Source organism: Theropithecus gelada, chromosome 1 (genome assembly GCF_003255815.1).
Source record: "Theropithecus gelada isolate Dixy chromosome 1, Tgel_1.0, whole genome shotgun sequence".
In the NCBI taxonomy this organism is placed as follows: Eukaryota; Metazoa; Chordata; class Mammalia; order Primates; family Cercopithecidae; genus Theropithecus; species Theropithecus gelada.
In genome coordinates this window covers 43,006,249-43,024,856 of record NC_037668.1, presented here as the reverse complement: position 1 = coordinate 43,024,856, position 18,608 = coordinate 43,006,249, and the positions used below count along the sequence as shown (strand labels likewise).

Sequence of the window (18,608 nt, the reverse complement as noted above, 5' to 3'; positions counted from 1 at the left end):
TCCCCAAGCTGGATACAGTGGCCACGCCTGTAATCCCAGCACTTTGGGAGGCCAAGGCTGGTGGATCACTCGAGGCCAGGAGTTCAAGACCAGCCTGGCCAACATGGTGAAACCCTGTCTCTACTAAACCCTATCTCTACTAAAAATACAAAAATTAGCTGGACATGGTGGCACATGTCTGTAATCCCAGCTACTCGGGAGGCTGAGGCATGAGAATCGCTTGAACCCAGGAGGCAGAGGTTGCAATGAGCCAAGATTGTGCCACTGCACTCCAGCCTGGGTGACAGAGTAAGACTCTGTCTCAAAAAAAGAAGAGAAATTTGATCCCCAATGTTGGAGGTGGGGCCTGGTGGATGTTTGGTTGATAGGGGTGGATCCCTGTTGAATGGCTTGGTACCCAAAGATCTGGTTGTTAAAGAGTCTGCTCCCCACTCCCTCTCTCCTCTTCTCTCTCACCACATGACGCCTGCTCTCCTTCCGCCTGAGGCGGAAGCTTCCTGAGGCCCTCACTAGAAGCAGATGCTGATGTCATGCTTCTTGTACAGCCTTGTATATCCGTGGGCTGGATAAACCTCTTTCTCTCTTTTTTTGAGATGGAGTCTTGCTGTTGCCAGGCTAGAGTGCAGTGGCTCCATCTCAGCTCACTGCAACCTCAGCCTCCCGGGTTCAAGTGATTCTCCTGCCCCAGCCTCCTGAGTAGCTGTGACTACAGGTGCCCACCACCACGCCCGGCTAATTTTTGTATTTTTAGTAAAGACTGGGTTTCACCACGTTGTCCAGGATGGTCTCAATCTCTTGACCTCGTGATTTGCCCACCTCGGTTTCCCAAAGTGCTGGGATTACAGGCGTGAGCCACCGCACCCGGCCAATAAACCTCTTTTCTTTATAAATTACCCAATCTCAGGTATTTCTTTACAGCAACACAAATGGACTAAGACAAGTATGCACCCAGAAGTGGAACTGCTGGATCCCACAGTGATTTGATTTTAATATTTTGAGAAACTGCCAGAGCCAAAATGACCTTTTTTATTTTATTTATTTATTTTTTTTGAGAGGGAGTCTCACTCTGTTGCCCAGGCTGAAGTGCAGTGGTGCCATCTCGGCTCACTGCAACCTCTGCCTCCCAGGTTCAAGCGATTTTTGTGCCTCAGCCTCCCAAGTAGCTGGGACTTCAGGTGCGTGCCACCATACCCAGCTAATTTTTGTATTTGTAGTAGAGACGGGGTTTCACCATGTTGGCCAGGCTAGTCATGAACTCCTAACCTCAAGTGATACGCCCTCCTCGGCCTCCCAAAGTGCTGGGATTACAGGCATGAGCCACCATGCCCAGCCCCCGAAGTGACTTTTAGGAAGAAATTATGTAAAATACTTTTTCCACCTGTGCCATCAGCATCTGCCCTGAGGGTAGCGTTTCTACACTCAGTATTGGCCTGTGTGAATGAAGCTGTCTCACACCTCGGGGCCTTTGCACATGCAGTTGCCTCCCCAGGAAGACCTTTGGCGGCGGCTGCACCTCCCCTCCCTGCTCCCCATTTCAGCTCAGACTGCACTCTTTCTGAAAATCCTTCCTGACTCTCCAAGTTTGGGTTAAGCCTCCTCCTTCGTGGGCTGTGCTTCGTCACCTTTATTCACATGTTGTTAAGGTACAATCCCTGCCGTCCCCCGCGGGGGATCAGCTCCATCGGGGCGGGGGGCAGGACCTGACTCTCCCTTGTTCCTGGGCTCAGTGCCTGGCACACCATATGTATCAGAAGATTTGTTTAAAGTGATGGCACCTGTGTTTAGCTACAGGCAACTTTCCCTAAAAGAAGAGAATTACTGTTTGAAAACAATAATTACCCACAGGCAGTTCTAGTACCTAATGGCTTCTCTCCAAATTGCAGGCGGTTTTAATGAAGCTATAGGTGAGGTATCTTATGGTAACTTAAGAAAGTTTGCGTGTTCATTTTGTTTTTTAAAATCATGTTCTGGCTGGGTGTGGTGGCTCACGCCTGTAATCCTAGCACTTTGAGAAGCCAAGGCAGGGGGATCACTTGAGGTCAGGAGTTCAAGACCAGCTTGGCCAACATGGCGAAACCCTATCTGGACTAAAAATACAAAAATTGGCCAGGCATGGTGGCATGTGCCTGTAGTCCCAGTTACTCTGGAGGCTGAGGCAGGAGAATCACTTGAATCCAGGAGGCAGAGGTTGCAATGAGCCAAGATTGCACCACTGCACTCCAGCCTGGGCAACAGAGTGAGACTCTGTCTCAAAATAAATAAATAGATAAATAAATAAATAAAATAAAACAAAGTCATTTTCCTGCACCAAATGTCAACAAACCATGCCCCACACCCTAACCAGCACAGGTCTAATGAGGAAAACGTAGGATAAGGTAAGGCAAGTAAATCCCACCCGCTTCTCTGCACCCCTCCCTAGACCAGATGTGAGGAGAAAAACACAGAAAAGACATAAAATTCCCCAAGATTTAGAGCCACCTAATTTTACCTGTTGAGTAGAGGAAATAGCAAAACCTCCCGGAGACATCTAAAACTGCACATTATGTGAGTCCATGATCTTAAAAACAAGAACTTGCCCCATGTGGTGAGTTCTCATTCTGCCAGGTTCTGCCAGGATTTGGTGATCCTGGATTTATCATCTCAAAGGCCTCTCGGGTCAGAGGATGGGCCTGGGAAGCTTCCAGTGGTAAAGCTCTGGGGACATTAAAAAAAGAAGAGGGCTAGGTGTGGTGGTTCATGCCTGTAATCCCAGCACTTTGGGAGGCTGAGGCGGGCAGATCACGAGGTCAAGAGATCAAGACCATCCTGGCCAACATGGTGAAATCCCATCTCCACTAAAAATACAAAAATTAGGCTGGGCACGGTGGCTCATGCCTGTAATCCCAGCACTTTGGGAGGCCGAGGCGGGTGGATCACGAGGTCAGGAGATCGAGACCATCCTGGCTAACACAGTGAAACCCCGTCTCTACTAAAAATACAAAAAATTAGCCAGGCGTGATGGCCGGTGCCTGTAGTCCCAGCTACTCAGGAGGCTGAGGCAAGAGAATGGCATGAACCCGGGAGGTGGAGCTTGCAGTGACCCAAGACCGTACCACTGCACTCCAGCCTGGGCGACAGAGCGAGACTCCGTCTCAAAAAAAAAAAAAAAAATTAGCTGGGTGTGGTGGCGTGTGCCTGTAATCCCAGCTACTCGGGAGGCTGAGGTAGGAGAATTGCTTAAACCGGGGAGGTGGAGGTTGCTGTGAGCCAAGATTGTACCACTGCATTCTAGCCTGGCGACAGAGCAAGACTCTGTCTCAAAAAATAAAACAAAACAAAACAAAAAAAGAAATGCCAGAACAGGGTTATTAACACTTCTTTGTTTGAAATGTGGCATTGAAAAAATTAATGCTTTGCGCATCTCAGCAATATAAACTGGGCTGTTGGCGTGAGAGTGACAGGCTTTGGGATAAACGTGAATTCCTGGTGCACACGACAGTGGGGCCTGTAGGGGTCACAGCCTGCATCGTGAACGTGTGATTTGAGTCGCTCATTTGTGGAGGGGTCAAGGGCCCACATTTGTAGATTCTCCTCAATGTGAGGCCTGAGTGCCACCTCCTCCCGCAGCAAAGGCCCCAGCCTCTCTGTTTTGTGGCCTCCGTTTCTTCTTCTAAGAATTGAGGAGGCTAGATGAACAATGGCTTCCAACTTTCTGTTTTATTTTTAAAGTCACAGAGTTTTTAAAAGTGGATGTTTTGTATCCTTAGCATAAGCCGAGCTTCCTTCCTGTTGGCCCCACCTCCACCACTCAGCCCTGTCCCTGCAAACCCCTGAGTTGCTTCTAGGACCCATCCAAGGTTTCCCAGGATCACAGTATAAAAACCAGTGAACCGGAGCTACATTGCCCAAGGTTCTTACTGTGCAGTAGGAGATACGTTTTTACCTAGTGACTCAGTGCGCATCCACAAACAGGTAGTGCAGTAGGAAATACGTTTTTACCTAGTGACTCAGTGCGCATCCACAAACAGGTAACTTAAAGTTTTACTAGTGAATATTTCTCGCCACAGGAAATGCATTCTCTTTTCTAGTCCACTGTCTTCTACTTCACTTTTAAAAAGCCAGCGGAAAACCACTTAACGATGCCAAAATCCACTAATAAGTGGCTGTCCACAGTCTGTAAACATGAGCTTAGAAAATCTCCAAGACACTAGTACTTCCAGTACTGACGATTTATGGCATTAACAAAGCTGTGATCCTGGTAGACAGTGACAGAGACCGTACCCCATCCTGTCCCCAGGGTGGGGTGTCCTACCTGAATCACCCCACTAGGAAGCAAATTCTCTGCACATCTTTGCCATTGAAACACCTCCTCTGCAAGAGCCAGGGTTTGGAGATGAGTATGCCAAATACCGATTTTTCTAGAGACCTGCACTTGCCTAACCCTATGCCTAATCCCAGGGAGATTTGGGGCAAGGGGCAGTGATGGTGGGGTGGCAGCACTTGGATGGGTTAAAACAAACACAGCAAAAATAAATAAATACGTAAAAGTCAGAAGAAACAAAGCTCTCTCCCTCCCTCTGTGTGAATTTGGGTCACACCCATCACGCCCAGATAGCCATGGCTTCCATTTCTAAGAGTTCAGAGAGAATTGCTTTCCCAAACCCCACAGTGATGCAGGAAACTGGCCCTCTGGACTCCCACAGTGGCGAATCAGAAATGTCTTTGCACTTTGCACAGCGTCACAGGGTTTAGGCCAAGGGAATACCTGCTGGCCATCAAGGGGTGGAAACACGTGAGACCCACAGGTTAGACCCTGTGTGAAGTCACTCATATTATCACATGAAGATAACAGGCACTGTAACGATAAATTGAAAAACCAGGATACGGGCTGGGCATAGTGGCTCTTGCCTGGAATCTCAGCACTTTGGGAGGTTGAGGTGGGAGGATCACTTGAACCCAGGAGTTCGAGACTAGCCTGGGCAACACACAGAGACCTTGTCTCTATTTTTTCAAAAACAAAACAACAACAAACCAGGACATGAAACAGCTCAGCAAACAAAAACCTGAATAAAACGCCACAATATTAACGGTAGTCGCCAGCCTTCACGATGTCATCTGCTCGTTTTTACAAGGAACACGTACTTCTTTTGTAATCGGGGGACGAAAACAACTTTAAAAGCCTGCCATCCAAAGGCACATTATCAAGTCTGGCTAAGGGAGTGCCAGATAAATGCACTCACTAGCTCCTGCCATGGTGTTAATGCCAGTTTGAACAGACAGGACCTGGAAATGCACAGATACACTCCTCAATGCGCACGCCTCATCTTTCAGGACCCTCAGCCCTCACTCCTCCTGGCCATGTCACCAGAGACACCACAAAAACACCTGGTAGTGTGGAGTGCAGAGAGAAAGGGGATCTTGGAGGGGGAGGGTGCTCTGTTTTGTTTTTCAAGAATCATCCTCAAAATCATTCGAGACAAACTCCGGAACCTCGGATTCGGGTCCCAGCTGTGATCTCAGGCGAGTCTCCTCTTCCCTGGGTCTTGGTCTCCCCAGTTGTCAAATAAGCAGAGTGGATTTTCTGATGGCTAAGATCCCTCTGGCCCTGATATTCTAAGATCTAAAGCTTCCAGCATTCAGGTTTAAGGGCTGCTAAGTCTGATAAATCCAGGGCAAGAGAGAATGTGGAGACTTCAGGTTGCTCCGCCCAAGTAAACATCACAGATAGAAGGCGAGGGCAAACCAGCAGTCTTGAGGCGGGAGCTGAGGGGAGGAGGAGTCGAGGGTCAGGGGAGCTCAGGAGAGACCCTCAGAGGGCTATCTCTGGTCAGCATCTTGGGGCCGTCTGGGAGGGACAGGGCTGTGTGGCCTGGTACTGGGAAACCAAACAGGTGGCTTGTTTCTTCCAAACAAATGACCGGTTTCTTTCTCAGGAGCAAGAGCTCCCAGGAGGGGTGGCCATGGCAGCGAGGGCTCAATCCAGGCGAAGGGAGAATAAAACATTGGCAGGGTAGGCTGGGCCACCTGTCCAGCCTGGGGAGGAGCTCTACTCCACGGAGCCACTTGAAAGACTGAGAGGTTGAGAAACCTGGGGCCCAAAAGAGTCTTGGTCCTAAATGTGGCCAGGCCTCCTAGGTGAACACAAAGGACCCTAAAAGGGAGTCAGGAGGGCTGGGTTCCAGTCCCAGTTCTGCTGCTGAACTGCTGTGTGTCCCTGGGTAAGTTCCATCCCCTCTCTGAGTTTTGTTTGTCAAATGAGAATGATGTCTCTGATGACCTGAAGGTCCTCCGCACCTGAGACGTTCTAGGATCTTCCTCTTCCCTCCAAGCAAAGGGAGACTTAAAGCATGGAGGAGGATATTCTCACAGCTTTCACGGCAAGGAGGATTCCTCCAAGCTTCAAAGCGGAAACAAAAGCGAAAGCAAAAGTCAGCGGCCAGAAGCAGCCCCCATACCACATCCCAAGTCAGAAGGCATCTAAACTTCTGCAACTTTCCTGGCACCGAGGGAGACAATGCTTCTCGTTCCCATGACTCCCACCTTAATTTGGGGCTGGAGGAAGAGAATCCACACTAAAGCTCCTCACACTCTGGCCTCTTCCAGCCCAAGAGGTCTGAGGGGTTTACAGCCAGCCCTGCAGAGGGAGGGAGGAACACTGACCAGAAACACATCCTATTAAAACGGGAGCCTCAGAAGCTCCAGCTGGCCTCTGCTCCAGCTTTCCCATCCCTCACGCAGACAGAGAAACTCCCAGGCCTCGTGACATCTGGAGCCACAGAACCAGAAAGTCGCAGCTGGAGGGGCTTGGGTCCTGCCAATATCCCAGACACTCACTCACTACTTCTCTCTGGCAGAAGACCAGGCTGGCAGTCTGGGCCTCATGTAGAACCCCAGAGTCTTACCCTTGACCAGCAGTCATGAGTGAAGGCCACATGTTACTCTCTGCTTCCTGTATTGGCCTCCCATCCAGCTCCCCCATTCATTCCCACCACCCCCACCAACCCACAGGCCAGCCTCTCTCTCCTAGGAGTCTTCTCCAGGATCCTCACCTACTTCCAGGCAGCCAGGATTATCTTCTTCATGTATGGATGGGATCAGATGACTTCCCTGCTTAGACAACTTGAATGAAAGGGACATCTTTCTCCATGTCGTTCATCTTTGTTGAGCACCTAGAACAGTGCCTGGCCCACAGAAGGTGCTCAGCCAACATATGTTGAATGATTCCAAGAAAGGCCCCACCTGTCCAGTCCAGCTCACTCCAGAGCCTCCATTCCCTTTACATTTCCGCACCCTCCACTGCCTGAGCACCTTCCCCAGCCCGGCACACTCCAGGCACTCTTCTGTCTCTGTGCTTTTGCCTGTGTGTTTCCATCTGCCCAGACACCCTTCCTCCACTGTCCCCTGGGGGGACTCCAGTTCCCTGATGAATACTCCAATACTCTTTTCTTAGCAGGACCTCCTGAGTTATTTCCTTTCTTCTGTTCTTGCATAAGCCCTGTGACATATCTTACTATAGAGTACTAAATGTGCTAGGCACAAATACCCCACCTTGCTGTTGGAGGTCATCATCCCATTTTACAGATGAAGAAACTGAGGCTCAGAGAGATCAGGTCACACAGCCAGCAAGTGGTGTGGCCTGACTGTATTGCCAATTCTGCAACACTTGTCATAAGTATCCCTGACTCCCTCCCTAGGCTAGGGGCTCCCTGAGACTCCTGGGCTCTGGATCAGTGGGGCAGACCCCAGATACCCGAACAGGGAGCTGTCAGCTCCGAAGCCATGAGGAGCAGATTCACCACCAGCCTCCTCTTTTTCTCTTTCTTTGGCCTTTTCTCCTAGTCTGGGGTTACCTCTCAATGGGTGGAGTGAGATATTTGGAGGGACAGGGGCTCTGTCCCAATAGGTCAGGACCCTCCTGCGACAGGTTTCCGGGGTGTGAAAGCTGTTCACAGTTCAGGGCCAACAGTTCCCTAGACAAGCTGTTCTCCAGGTAGCCCATTCAAAAGGAAAGCCAGAAGCCGGCTGGCCCTAGAGGGGCAATCCTTCCACCCGCTGACCTACCTCCGCCGGTTCGGGTCCCGGCCCCGCCCACCTCGTCCCCGCCCACCCTACTCCGGCAGCGCCGGAGTTGCCAGCAGCCAGACCTCCCGCTCTGTTGGGAAGGACGTGCAGTACCACGCACCGTCACAGGCACCTCGGAACGCTGAGCAGGGCACCCCAGGGCTGCTCCCTGGGGAAACCGTGGGGGAGGGGTCAAGTCTCTTGCCCCCACCCCTGGTTGGGAAAGAGACCATTATCCTGTAATGCAGACCTGGCGCGCCGGGCCAAGCGCCTCCCGTTTGTGCGCTGATTTGAGATCTGATTTATGCGTAACCTAACTTACCACGGAGTGCTTGCTGGGTGCTGGGCATGAATGCCCCACCGCACCCTGGTACGTTATCATGTCCATTTCACAGATGAAGAAACCGATCGATGCGCTCAGGGAAGGACTTTAAATCCACTTTGTTCACGCCAGATTCTTTACCCCCGTGTTTGCTTGTAGAGCGACACACACACACACACACACACACGCGCGCGCGCGCGCGCGCGCACACATGCGAATCTAAATGCCTAAAAGGGCCCGACTTCCATAGAGTAAGGGATGCGCGAGCAAAGTGCCAAGGTGGTTTCCTGGGACCTACTAGGAAGTTCTGCTCCTAACCACGCGCTGAAAGCGCTTCTGACGAGGACAAGGGTTCGAAGCCCGCTGGGCGGAGAGCACCTGTCCCCGCCAACAGGGGGCCCCCAAGGCCAGCTGCCTTCCCCAGCCGAGGCCAGCTGGCCGGGCGCGGTGCCCGGGAGGCGGGAGTGTCCTGCACCGGCGGGGCGCGGCCGCAGAGGGTGCGGGGTGCGGAGTCCTCCAGGTGGTCGACCCCAGACGGGAAGCACTCGGCGGACGGACGGACGGACGGACAGGCGACCCAGACGGGCCTCGGCCCCCTTACCCGGCCCGGAGGGGAACCCACAGCGCTCCGCGGGAAGCGGCGGGCGCAAGGCGCGGCGGCTCAGACTCACCCGGGAGGCGGCGGGTCCGGCTCCGTCTCGGCTGGGCGGCCCGGGGCTGGGGGCTTCGCGACCCCCGCGCCCCACCCGGGCGACCTCCTCGGGGGGCGCCGCGATGGCGGGGCTGGAATTCGGGGGATTCTCAGCCTAGGGAACGCGGTAGCGGAGAGGGCGAACTGCCCTCTCGGGGACCGCGATGGGGACGCAGGAAGCGCGGCCTGGGAGCGCCGGCGTGAGGGAGGGAGGGACCGCAGGAGGCGGAGGGCGGCGCCGGCCGGGAGCAGCCTCCAGCCCCGAGAAGCACCGCCCACCGGCCGACCCTCCCTCCCGGCCCTCGGCGCCACCCCCGGGCCCGAGGCGAGGGATCGCAGCTGAGCGGGGCGGGCGCCCACTCCCCAGCGTACGCCGCTGGAGTACGCTGAGTGCGGGCCGGGGGCTGGGCCTAAGTTCTTCCCCACCCTTGCCAGCCGAGTTGGATAAGATGGGGCCGGGAGAAAATAGAGCCCTGCTCCCCCATCCTCCCTAGGGCCCAGATAATCGGTGTGCATGCGTGTGTATGTGCGCGCGTGTGTGTGACGGGTGGTGGTCGGGGAATGTCTCAAGCCAGAAGTCCCAGGTTTTAGGGGTTTAAGTAGAGCTGGGAGACCCGCTTCCGTCCCACACCAGGCGCAGACGCCGAGGCACAGCTCCGCCAGCCTTTACCTGGCGAGACACTCACCTCTCCTCCTTCCTGGGGAGGCCACCGCCTCCTCCCACTTCTGCCCTGGGCTGGTGCCCAGCGAGGTGAGCGATGGGCAGAAGTAGGGAAGGAAGAAGCGAGTTTTTAAAAACCGAGTCAGCTCACCCCCTCGTCCAGGGTCCCCACCCGATGCCTGGTCCCCAGGGAGCTCTCGGGCTCGCATGCCTGAGTCCCGGTCCAGGTGGGGCCCATTCCGGGTTCTTGCGCGCGGGCACTGGATGGGGACGCGCTCCACCGGGAGCTTCCCCTGCGGAGGGCTCATCCCCAGCTTTGCCGAGAGCTTTCCCGGCAAGGCACCGGCTGGCGTTCTCCCAGCCCGCGAGTGGCAGACGGGCAGCCAGTCTCTGTTCGGATCCAGGGAGGCCCAGAGCTGCCGCCGAGTCCTGGCTCCGGGGAGGGCAAACCCGAAGTCTGCGCGGACGCCTCTTACCCGCGGTTCTGCCTCCGCCCCTTGGAGATTTGCCCTCGGAACCGCATTGCTCTGGCGCCCGAACTAGGGTGGGCTGGTTTCAGCCAGACCGCCAAAAAACGTGGATTCTAAACACAGAGGGAAGAGCCGGCTCCCATTCCCTCGCTCAACCTTAGATTTTTTTTTGAATTTCGAGAGAGGTCAGGCCGGGGTCCCCTTCTTGGGTGAGCGTCCAGCCCTTTGGAGTTCAAACACTGAGAAGCAGATAGGCAGCTGGCGGGCGTCACAGGATCGAGCCGAGGACTGAAGGCGCCTCCTACCGGGAATCCACCGCCTCCAGACGAAAATAGGCTGCAATCAAGTTCACTTCCAAAGGCGGAATTCATGGGTACATATGGTGTCCACGTGTGTATACCTGCAGAGTGGAAACATGTGGGCATTTCTCCCCCCACCCCGCTATTCTGGCTTCTTAACTTGCACCCTAACAGCTCAACAGAACCTTGGCGTCCACAAAAAGGCAAGTTTGGATCTGCCTTATGATTTGGGGGTGGGAAGACATTTGGGGAAACAGTCTCCATGTCTATAACAGCAACTGCTATTCCTCACCTACTTACTATGAACCACGCACGGGGTTACCACCGACATCCCCTGAACCATCTCATTTAATCCTCACAACCTGGGAGGCGGTTATTGGTCATGCCCACTTTATGGAAGAGAAAGCTGAGGCTGAAGGAGGTGAGGTCATTTTGCCCAGTGAAAACACGGCTGGGAAGTGTCAGGATCTAGACCCAGGTTGGTCCACTCCAGAGCTTCTGCTCTCCCTCCCATAGCATAATTCCTACTGTCTGCACATACTCTCCACCCTGGGAGAAGTTTCACCTTGCCTGGGCACCTGCAAATGCTGAATGAATATTTGTTGGATGAATGAAAGCCCCAAATAATAACCCATGATTTTAGCGAATGGGGAGAACCCTTTGTGTAGGCATGTACTTATAATAATACGCTCCCATTTAAGAGCTGTGTGTATTCATCCTAAAGTTTAGACAATGCATGTGGGGACCTTCCCAGGCTCCAAAGGAGTGACAGGAAACAGTCACGTAGCTCTCAGATAAGACCAGGAATCTGGTTTTCATTTGACTCTGCAAGACAGACTTTGGAGAGGCCTGGGATGGGGGCAGGAGGGTGATAATGTCAGAACTGCAGTCCCAGCTCCTAATCTGAAGGCGAAGAGCTGCTGTACTTTTCCATGCCAGGATCATCCCAGACCCGTCCCACTCTACTGCAGACCCAACTGGGCAGGTCTTGTGTATCACAGGATATCATCTTCAAAGTGTTCCATTTAAGCAGGCTCACCCTGGCTGATCTGGGGAGTGGCTGACGAAATTCTCAGCCAAAGCTGAGGCCCAGGCAAAACTGAAGAAGCTACCAAAGAAAGCATGTTTCTCCTTATCCTCCTCCCCTCCACAGCCCTCTCCCTCTACATGTTAGTTTCTCTGACACTTCCCTACCTTTTATTGAACACTGTGTTTCACGTGCATGTCATACATTGTGTTACTTGATACTCAAAACGGCCCTAGAAGGAAGATTCTATTATTCCAGTTTTTCAGGTGAGGCTGTTAAGACTCGGAGAAGTTAGGTACTGGATCTGCTAGCAAGTGATAAAGTATTTGAATCTGAGGTCTTTGCAGGGCCCTCGCTCTAAATCACTCTGCTAGGAACCCCCTTGGGTGACAGGCAGAATAATAGCTTCTCAAAGATGTTCACAACCTGATCCCCAGAACTGGTTATGTGGCAAAAGGGACTTTGCAGATGGGATCCCGTTAAGGATGTTGGGACAGGGAGGTTATCCTTTATCTTTCTGGTGGGTCCAGTGTTGTCACAAGGGTTCCTACAAGAGGGAGGCAGGAGGGTCACAGTTAGAGAGAGAGACCTGATGATGGAAGTAGAGATCAGAATGCTACAGTTGCTGGACAAGGATCAATAGCCAAGGAATGTGGGCAGCCTCTAGGAGCTAGAAAAGGAAAGGAATGTAGTCTCAGCCAGAGCATCCAGAAGGAGCTCTTGGCATCCACAAAAAGGCAGGTTTGGGTCTGCCTTATGATTTGGAGGTGGGAAGGCATTTGCAGGTCCGTTTTGGACATCTGACCTCTAGAACTGTAAGAAGATAGTTAACTGTGTTGTTCTAAGCCATGAAGTTTGGGACAATTTGTCACAGCAGCAGGAGGAAACTAATACATCCTGCAAACTCAGTCACCTAGGCAGATGTTCACTGCACCTGCTTTTTTAGCTAACTGTTCACGGTAAACCTCTGAAGAGACACCATGATATAGCCTACGTCATGGATTTAGAAAGAAGGCAGGATTCCATCACCTTCGTCTTTGGTTTCTGAATCCTCTGTCATTGTGAGCTGTGTGACCTTGGGCAGATGTCTTGTCCTCTCTGAGCCTCAGTTTCCTCATGTATCAAAAAAATTATTAGCATCTCTATGCTAATAATACCCATTTTCCAGGGCTAACTCGGGGATCAGGTGAACTAGTATGTGACAAAGTGCCCAGTGTGGCCTGAACATGAGTTGTTGGGAGCATTAGCCTGTCTAGTTCTGAAAGCCTGCATTCAAAGAGGAGAGGATGCTGTTCTGAGAATTCCCATGGCATTACATTTTTATTCTTTCTGGCTGAATGGGTAAATAATGACAGTGTTGAAAAATATTCGACTGTCCCTGGTCAGTGACCAAGACCCAAGTCTGTCATGCTACTGACTTTCCAGGCACATCAATGAAAGTGAGGCTGGAAAATCAGTTTATAGAAATAGATCATCATGCAGAACAACTCACACATGTGCTCAGGAATATACGTCCAAGGGTTTTCATTGCTGATTAATTGTAATGGTGAAAAATGGTCACCAACCTCAATGCCCAGCACTAGGAGCTATGCTAAGTAAATTGTGGCATAGACTCGTGCTGGCACACTATGAAATCACCAGAAAGAATGAGGTAGAGCTATCTGATGTGAAAGAATGTCCAAGATGTATCATTCACTGAGAAGGACACTAAAAGTGATGATACTACACAAATAGCTATTTATTTATTTATTTATTTATTTATTGAGATGAAGTCTCACTCTGTCACCTAGGCTGGAGTGCAGTGGGGCTATTTCAGTTCACTGTAACCCCCGACTCCTGGGTTCCAGTGATTTTCCTGCCTCAGCCTCCCGAGTAGCTGGGATTACAGGCGTACGCCACCATGCCCTGCTAATTTTTTGTATTTTTAGTACAGACGGGGTTTCACCATATTGGTCAGGCTGGTCTTGAACTCCTGACCTCAAGTGATCCACCCACCTCAGCCTCCTAAAGTGCTGGGATTACAGGCATGAGCCACCATGCCCAGCTCACAAATGACTTTTTAAAAAGATGTAGACATATATATATACACACACACACATATATATGTCTACATCTTTTAAAATGTGTGTATACATATACACATATATATATGTGTGTGTGTGTGTGTGTATATATATATTTGATTAAGTACAGAAAGACTATGGGAGGAATCAAACTAAACAGGTTACCCTTAGAAACTGAGGGAGGTGTGTGTGTGTGTTGGGGAGGTAATTTTATTTTTCAGTGAGGATGTGTTGATAATAAAGTTGGCTGGGAACCACCTGTATTGTCCACCAGGAGCATATCCTCCTATTATCTGTCCCTATGTCCTCCCTTGCTTGCTCTCTTCTCTGCCATCTGTTACTCTTTTCCCTTGCTTGGTCCTGAGCAGGTCACTCTCTCTTCCTACTGACTTGTTTTTTGAGACAGGATCTTTCTCTGTCACCCAGGCTGGGGTCCAATGGCATAATCTCGGCTTACTGCAGCCTCCACTTCCTGGACTCAAGTGATTCTTCCATCTCAGACTCCTGAGCAGCTGGGACTAAAAGCATGCGCCACCACACCCGGCTAATTTTTAAATTTTTTTTGTAGATATGGGGGTCTTGCTATGTTACCCAGGCTGGTCTCAAAATCCTGGACTTTAGTGATCTGCCTGCCTCAGCCTCCCACAGTGCTAGGATCACAGGCTTGAGCCACTGTGCCCGGCCCCGACTTACTCTTAATGTGGGCTCGTTTCTAAACCTGTGAGAAGCTGAGCAACGTCTCTGCTGTATGACTCTTGTGAAAGTCAGCAGTAAATCACATATGTGCACTTTCAACCTGGCCTTTCCTGAAACGGTGCACATGAGTCACCGGGAAGGGATGTGTCTTGCATGTAGGTTTCACTGGTGACATACTGGCCCAGCCCCGCTGAAGGTTGAATCAGGTCTGTGTGGCAGACAAATTATGCTCACGTAGCGCAAAGCAAAATTGGATAGTTGGACCATTAGTTTAAATAAAACAGTTTTGTCCCATTTCCTGAAAAACGTTGATTCTGGAAATGTGTTTCTACCTGAGTTACCAGTGTAACTGGACGTGTGTAGACAGCCGAGAACGGAGCTTCTGAGGACATCATAGCACTGGGGTACAAGCTCTTGAGACCCCTGGGAACAGCCGGCCAGCAATTCTACCTCCCTATCACCCCATCTCCTCTTGTGCTGCAGCTTGTAGAAACTTCCCTCTAAGCCTCAGCATGATTGCAATTCATCTGGCTGCTTCTTAACTGGTGTCCTGCTCCCAAACCCTCCCCCTTTAATCCATTCTCTATATTGTAAAGTCAGCAATTCAGTGGGTCACTGCTGTCCCCTCATGCGGTCCAGCCTTCTCTGCAAGGACATGCCGGACTTCCGAAGGGGGTGGGCTCTTCTCATGAGCTCAGCCTCCTTACTCATCATCCCCCAGGCTCCATGCTCTCTCATCTTCCCGCGGGTCTCCTTTTCATCAGTGACGAAATCTTTCCCAGAAGCTCCCAGTAAACTTCCGCGATACCTCCTTTGTCGGAACTGGGTCATATGCCTGTCATGGGCAAGGACCCTCAAAATGGGCGTAGACTCTCAGGACTCACCTGGAGTCACCTGGGGGTTGGTGAAGACACCTGGACCAAATGGAGGCTTTGACAACAGGAAGGATGCCAGTGACTGTCAGAAGCCCCCAGCAGGTCTCTGCAGCAGGTAACCTCGAGCCCAGGGAACCTGCCACGTTGGACTGGCACACACTGAAGCAGGAAAGCCAACTGCAGAGGGAGAGGAGAAAGAAGCAACCTGGGTTACTGCTGGCCCTCCAGTTCTCTTTCTCCCAGGTATTTCCTTTCCTGATGAGTTTTTGTTTCTCACAATAAAAGGACACTAAGAGAGTCCCTTTGAAGCTTTGATAGGCAGCTGAGGAGTAATGCCAGAGGCCAGGCATGGGTGCCCTGGCCCTCTGCTAATTAACTAACTGCCCAAAGGCCCTGTGGGATGGGATTCCAAGGAAATCCACTCACACCTTGGATAAGCCAATGACAACAATAATAGCAGCCAACCGTCATACAGTGCTGACCAGGGCCAGGCACTCTGCTACACACTGTCCAAGGCCTGCTGCATTTGATCAGGCTCATCACCACATGAGGAACGTACTATATTTCCCCTTTTCACAGATGGGAAAACTGAAACACAGAGAGGTTAAGTGACTTGACGATGAACACTGAGCTGGCAAAGCTGGGGTCTGGGCATGGACCCAGGCTGCCTGGAGGCTGTGTTCTCGCAACTTCTCTACCCTGGCTCTCACTGGTGCTTGTGACATCCTTCAGATGGGACTCCTTGATCCAGGTTTGGAGAATGGGTCACAAACCTGGGGACAGAAGGGCCCAAAGGGAGAAGCAATGACAGTATCTTCCATGCCTGTCATGGTCCTGGTTGCCCACGTACTCCACCATGCTGCTGTAGTGGGATAGTATTTCACTTGATGTAAGTCTTTTTTCCTTCCTTTTGTTCTTTCCAGACAGTGGTTCTTCTTCAGGGGAAAGCCTCATCCAGCGGAAAAGCAGAGATGCTTTTGAGTTTCAAGAACCAATTCTTTGGCATTACAAGAGCCTGGGCTTTGAGTTTCAAAAGCAGAAGTCCCAGAGGCTTCTAGGAATAAACATTTGTGTCATTAACAAGACACCTGGAAGACTGAGCAAGATGCAAGAGTCATTTCCCCATGACTGAGATGAGGTCAAGGGCCCTGGGCCAGGGGTCTGGGCAGATGATCTAAGAAGAGTGGATGAGTCACGATGAAGTGGGGCTAGGGAGGTGAGTGGTGGCCAAGCAGCAGCCCCACACTAGCTTCATAAGTGTGGCTTGCGGGCAAGCTCAGCAGAGTGCCTGCTCCTCCCCTACCAAGGCACAGATGCGGTGGGGGAGGGAGTAATTGGCAGAGGGGTGACGCAGCCTTGCAGAAGTTTACCAAGCTCTGCCAACATCTCCCATGTGCCCCAGAGGAGGGAGGAAGAAGCTGAGAGGAGGAGAAAGAAGCCAGGCACGGAGACTTCCAGGAGGCCTAGGCAGCTGCATCTGCCACCAGGAAGACAGAAGTGAGGCCAAGGCAGCAGGTGTCAGGGGGCACCAGACGCTGCCCCCTGCCCAGGCCTTGGCACTTTCTGAGCCTCCTCTGCCCCAACAACAAATTTAGATACAACCCAGGGCAAGAGGTAGGGAGGCCCTGGTTAATTACGGCTAGGTGTCTTCCACCAGCAGGATGGGGACTTGAGATAGAAATTCAGTCTAGTTTCGAGAGTGGAAATTGTGTTTCTTGCACATTCAGGATGTGACTGAAGATCCTTCTGGTTTCCCTGCTGTTCCTCAAAGGGCTTTGCATGTCCTGGTCTGCTTTCTTGCTCATTTCTACACAAAGGCAGGAGGTTACCAGGGTTCTTTAGGAGAAACAGATGAGGCAGAGTCATAGAGCGGAAGTCACAATATTCCTGCTGCCCTTTCTGCATCTTCTTGTGAGCAGCCCACCGGTCTCTCCTTCCTACCATCCAAACTGTCCCCATCCCCTCCCCTGCAGAGAAGCCTCCCAGTATTGACATAGCAGAGTGGATGGTTCTTTGTACCCACGTCACAACAACCATAAGCCCTCAACCAACAGTGTACCTGCTCTTACCCTACCTGTCATTGTGTGTACTTGGGTGGAAGTTCAGTATTATGCAATGTTGTCTGGGTAGCAGTCGTCTTTGTTGTGACTCTTTGAGATCTTTAGATTAGAGTTTTGCAGTTTGGGCACTATTGACATTCAGGCTGGGCAATTCTTTGTCGTGGGAGACTGTCTGGTGCATTGCAGGATGCCAAACAGCTTCCCTGGCTCTACTCTCCAGATGCCAGTAGCACCCCTTTCCCCAGCTATGACAACCAAACTGTCTCCAGACATTGCCAACTGTTTCCCCGGTGGCAGAGGAATCAGCCCCAGTTAGTAATGGCCGCTTAGCTGGGCGCGATGGCTCACGCCTGTAATCCCAGCACTTTGGGAGGCTGAGGTGGGTGGATCACTTGAGGCCAGGGGTTCAAGACTAGCGTGGGCATGGTGAAACCCGGTCTCTACTAAAAATACAAAAATTAGCTGGGTGTGGTAGCAGGTGCTTGTAGTCCCAGCTACTTGGGGAACTGAGGTGAGAGGATGACTTGAAGTTGGGAGGTCGAGGCTGCAGTGAGCTAGGTGGCACCACTGCACTCCAGCCTGGGTGACAGAGTGAGACCCTGTCTAAAAAATAAAAACCAACCAACCAAAAAAAAGAACTGTTGCTTAAAACGTTGAACACAGAATCTCCGGCATATGCCGTTTGCTCTGGAATTGATGTCCAGGATAGACAACAAAATTTGGTCAGAAAATCGGTGGCCTCGAGGTCAGAAGACCTGGGTTCAACCTCCAGTTCCATCACTTCCTTCTTGTGTGATTTTGAGCAAATCGTAGTTTTTCTGAGCTTCAGTTTCCCTATACGTGTATTGGGGAATAATGAATGAGGAGAGGGATTTTCATTTGTTTGGTTCACTGCAGTACCCCCAATACCTAGAATAGCACAGGGCACGTAAGAAGTACTCAATACAGATGGGTTGACTGAATAACTCTCTCTGCTCCTCCTCCCCCACCCCCAGGGCTTCTGTAGGGTTCAAATGAAGAAGTCTGTAAGAACTTCCATGACTGAGGGGTCACAGGAAATACTGCACCCCATTCAAACTCAGAAAACAACAGCCACTAGCTGACACTTTCTAAATTAATTTCATAAATCATGAAGATTCATAATAGTCAAAAACTAGGAACAAACCAAATGTCTTTCAATGGTAAATGGCTAAACTGTGGTGTATCTATACCACAGAATACTACACAGCAAACAAAACCCCAAATCAGCCAGGCAGGGTGGCTCATGCCTGTAATGCCAACGTTTTGGGAGGTGGAGGAGGGTGGATGACTTGAGGTCAGGAGTTCGAGACCAGCCTGGCCAACATGGCAAAACCCCATCTCTACTAAAAATACAAAATAATAATAATAACTGGGTGTGGTGGT

At 51.3% G+C, this 18,608-nt stretch overlaps 2 protein-coding genes across 6 annotated transcripts in view; one reads left to right on the top strand and one right to left on the bottom strand.

Moving 5' to 3' along the window:
* The window catches only part of TMEM51 (transmembrane protein 51), a 77,925-nt gene extending 61,286 nt beyond the window's left edge, over positions 1-16,639 (bottom strand). For 2 of the 5 annotated variants that reach the window (XM_025367100.1, XM_025367126.1), the window contains exon 1: positions 9,034-9,265. The gene's annotated coding sequence lies outside the window, so the exon portion shown is untranslated. Of the gene's footprint in view, positions 1-9,033; positions 9,266-10,190; positions 10,475-16,628 lie in introns of those variants that run through there. The other 3 variants (XM_025367108.1, XM_025367090.1, XM_025367117.1) reach the window with 3 other exon arrangements.
* LOC112612526 overlaps positions 10,537-18,608 on the top strand; it is a 26,755-nt gene continuing 18,683 nt past the window's right edge. The window contains exon 1 of the mRNA XM_025367170.1: positions 10,537-10,686. Coding sequence (XP_025222955.1) covers positions 10,564-10,686 — 123 coding nt within the window. The 5' untranslated portion in view covers positions 10,537-10,563. The remainder of the gene's footprint in view (positions 10,687-18,608) is intronic.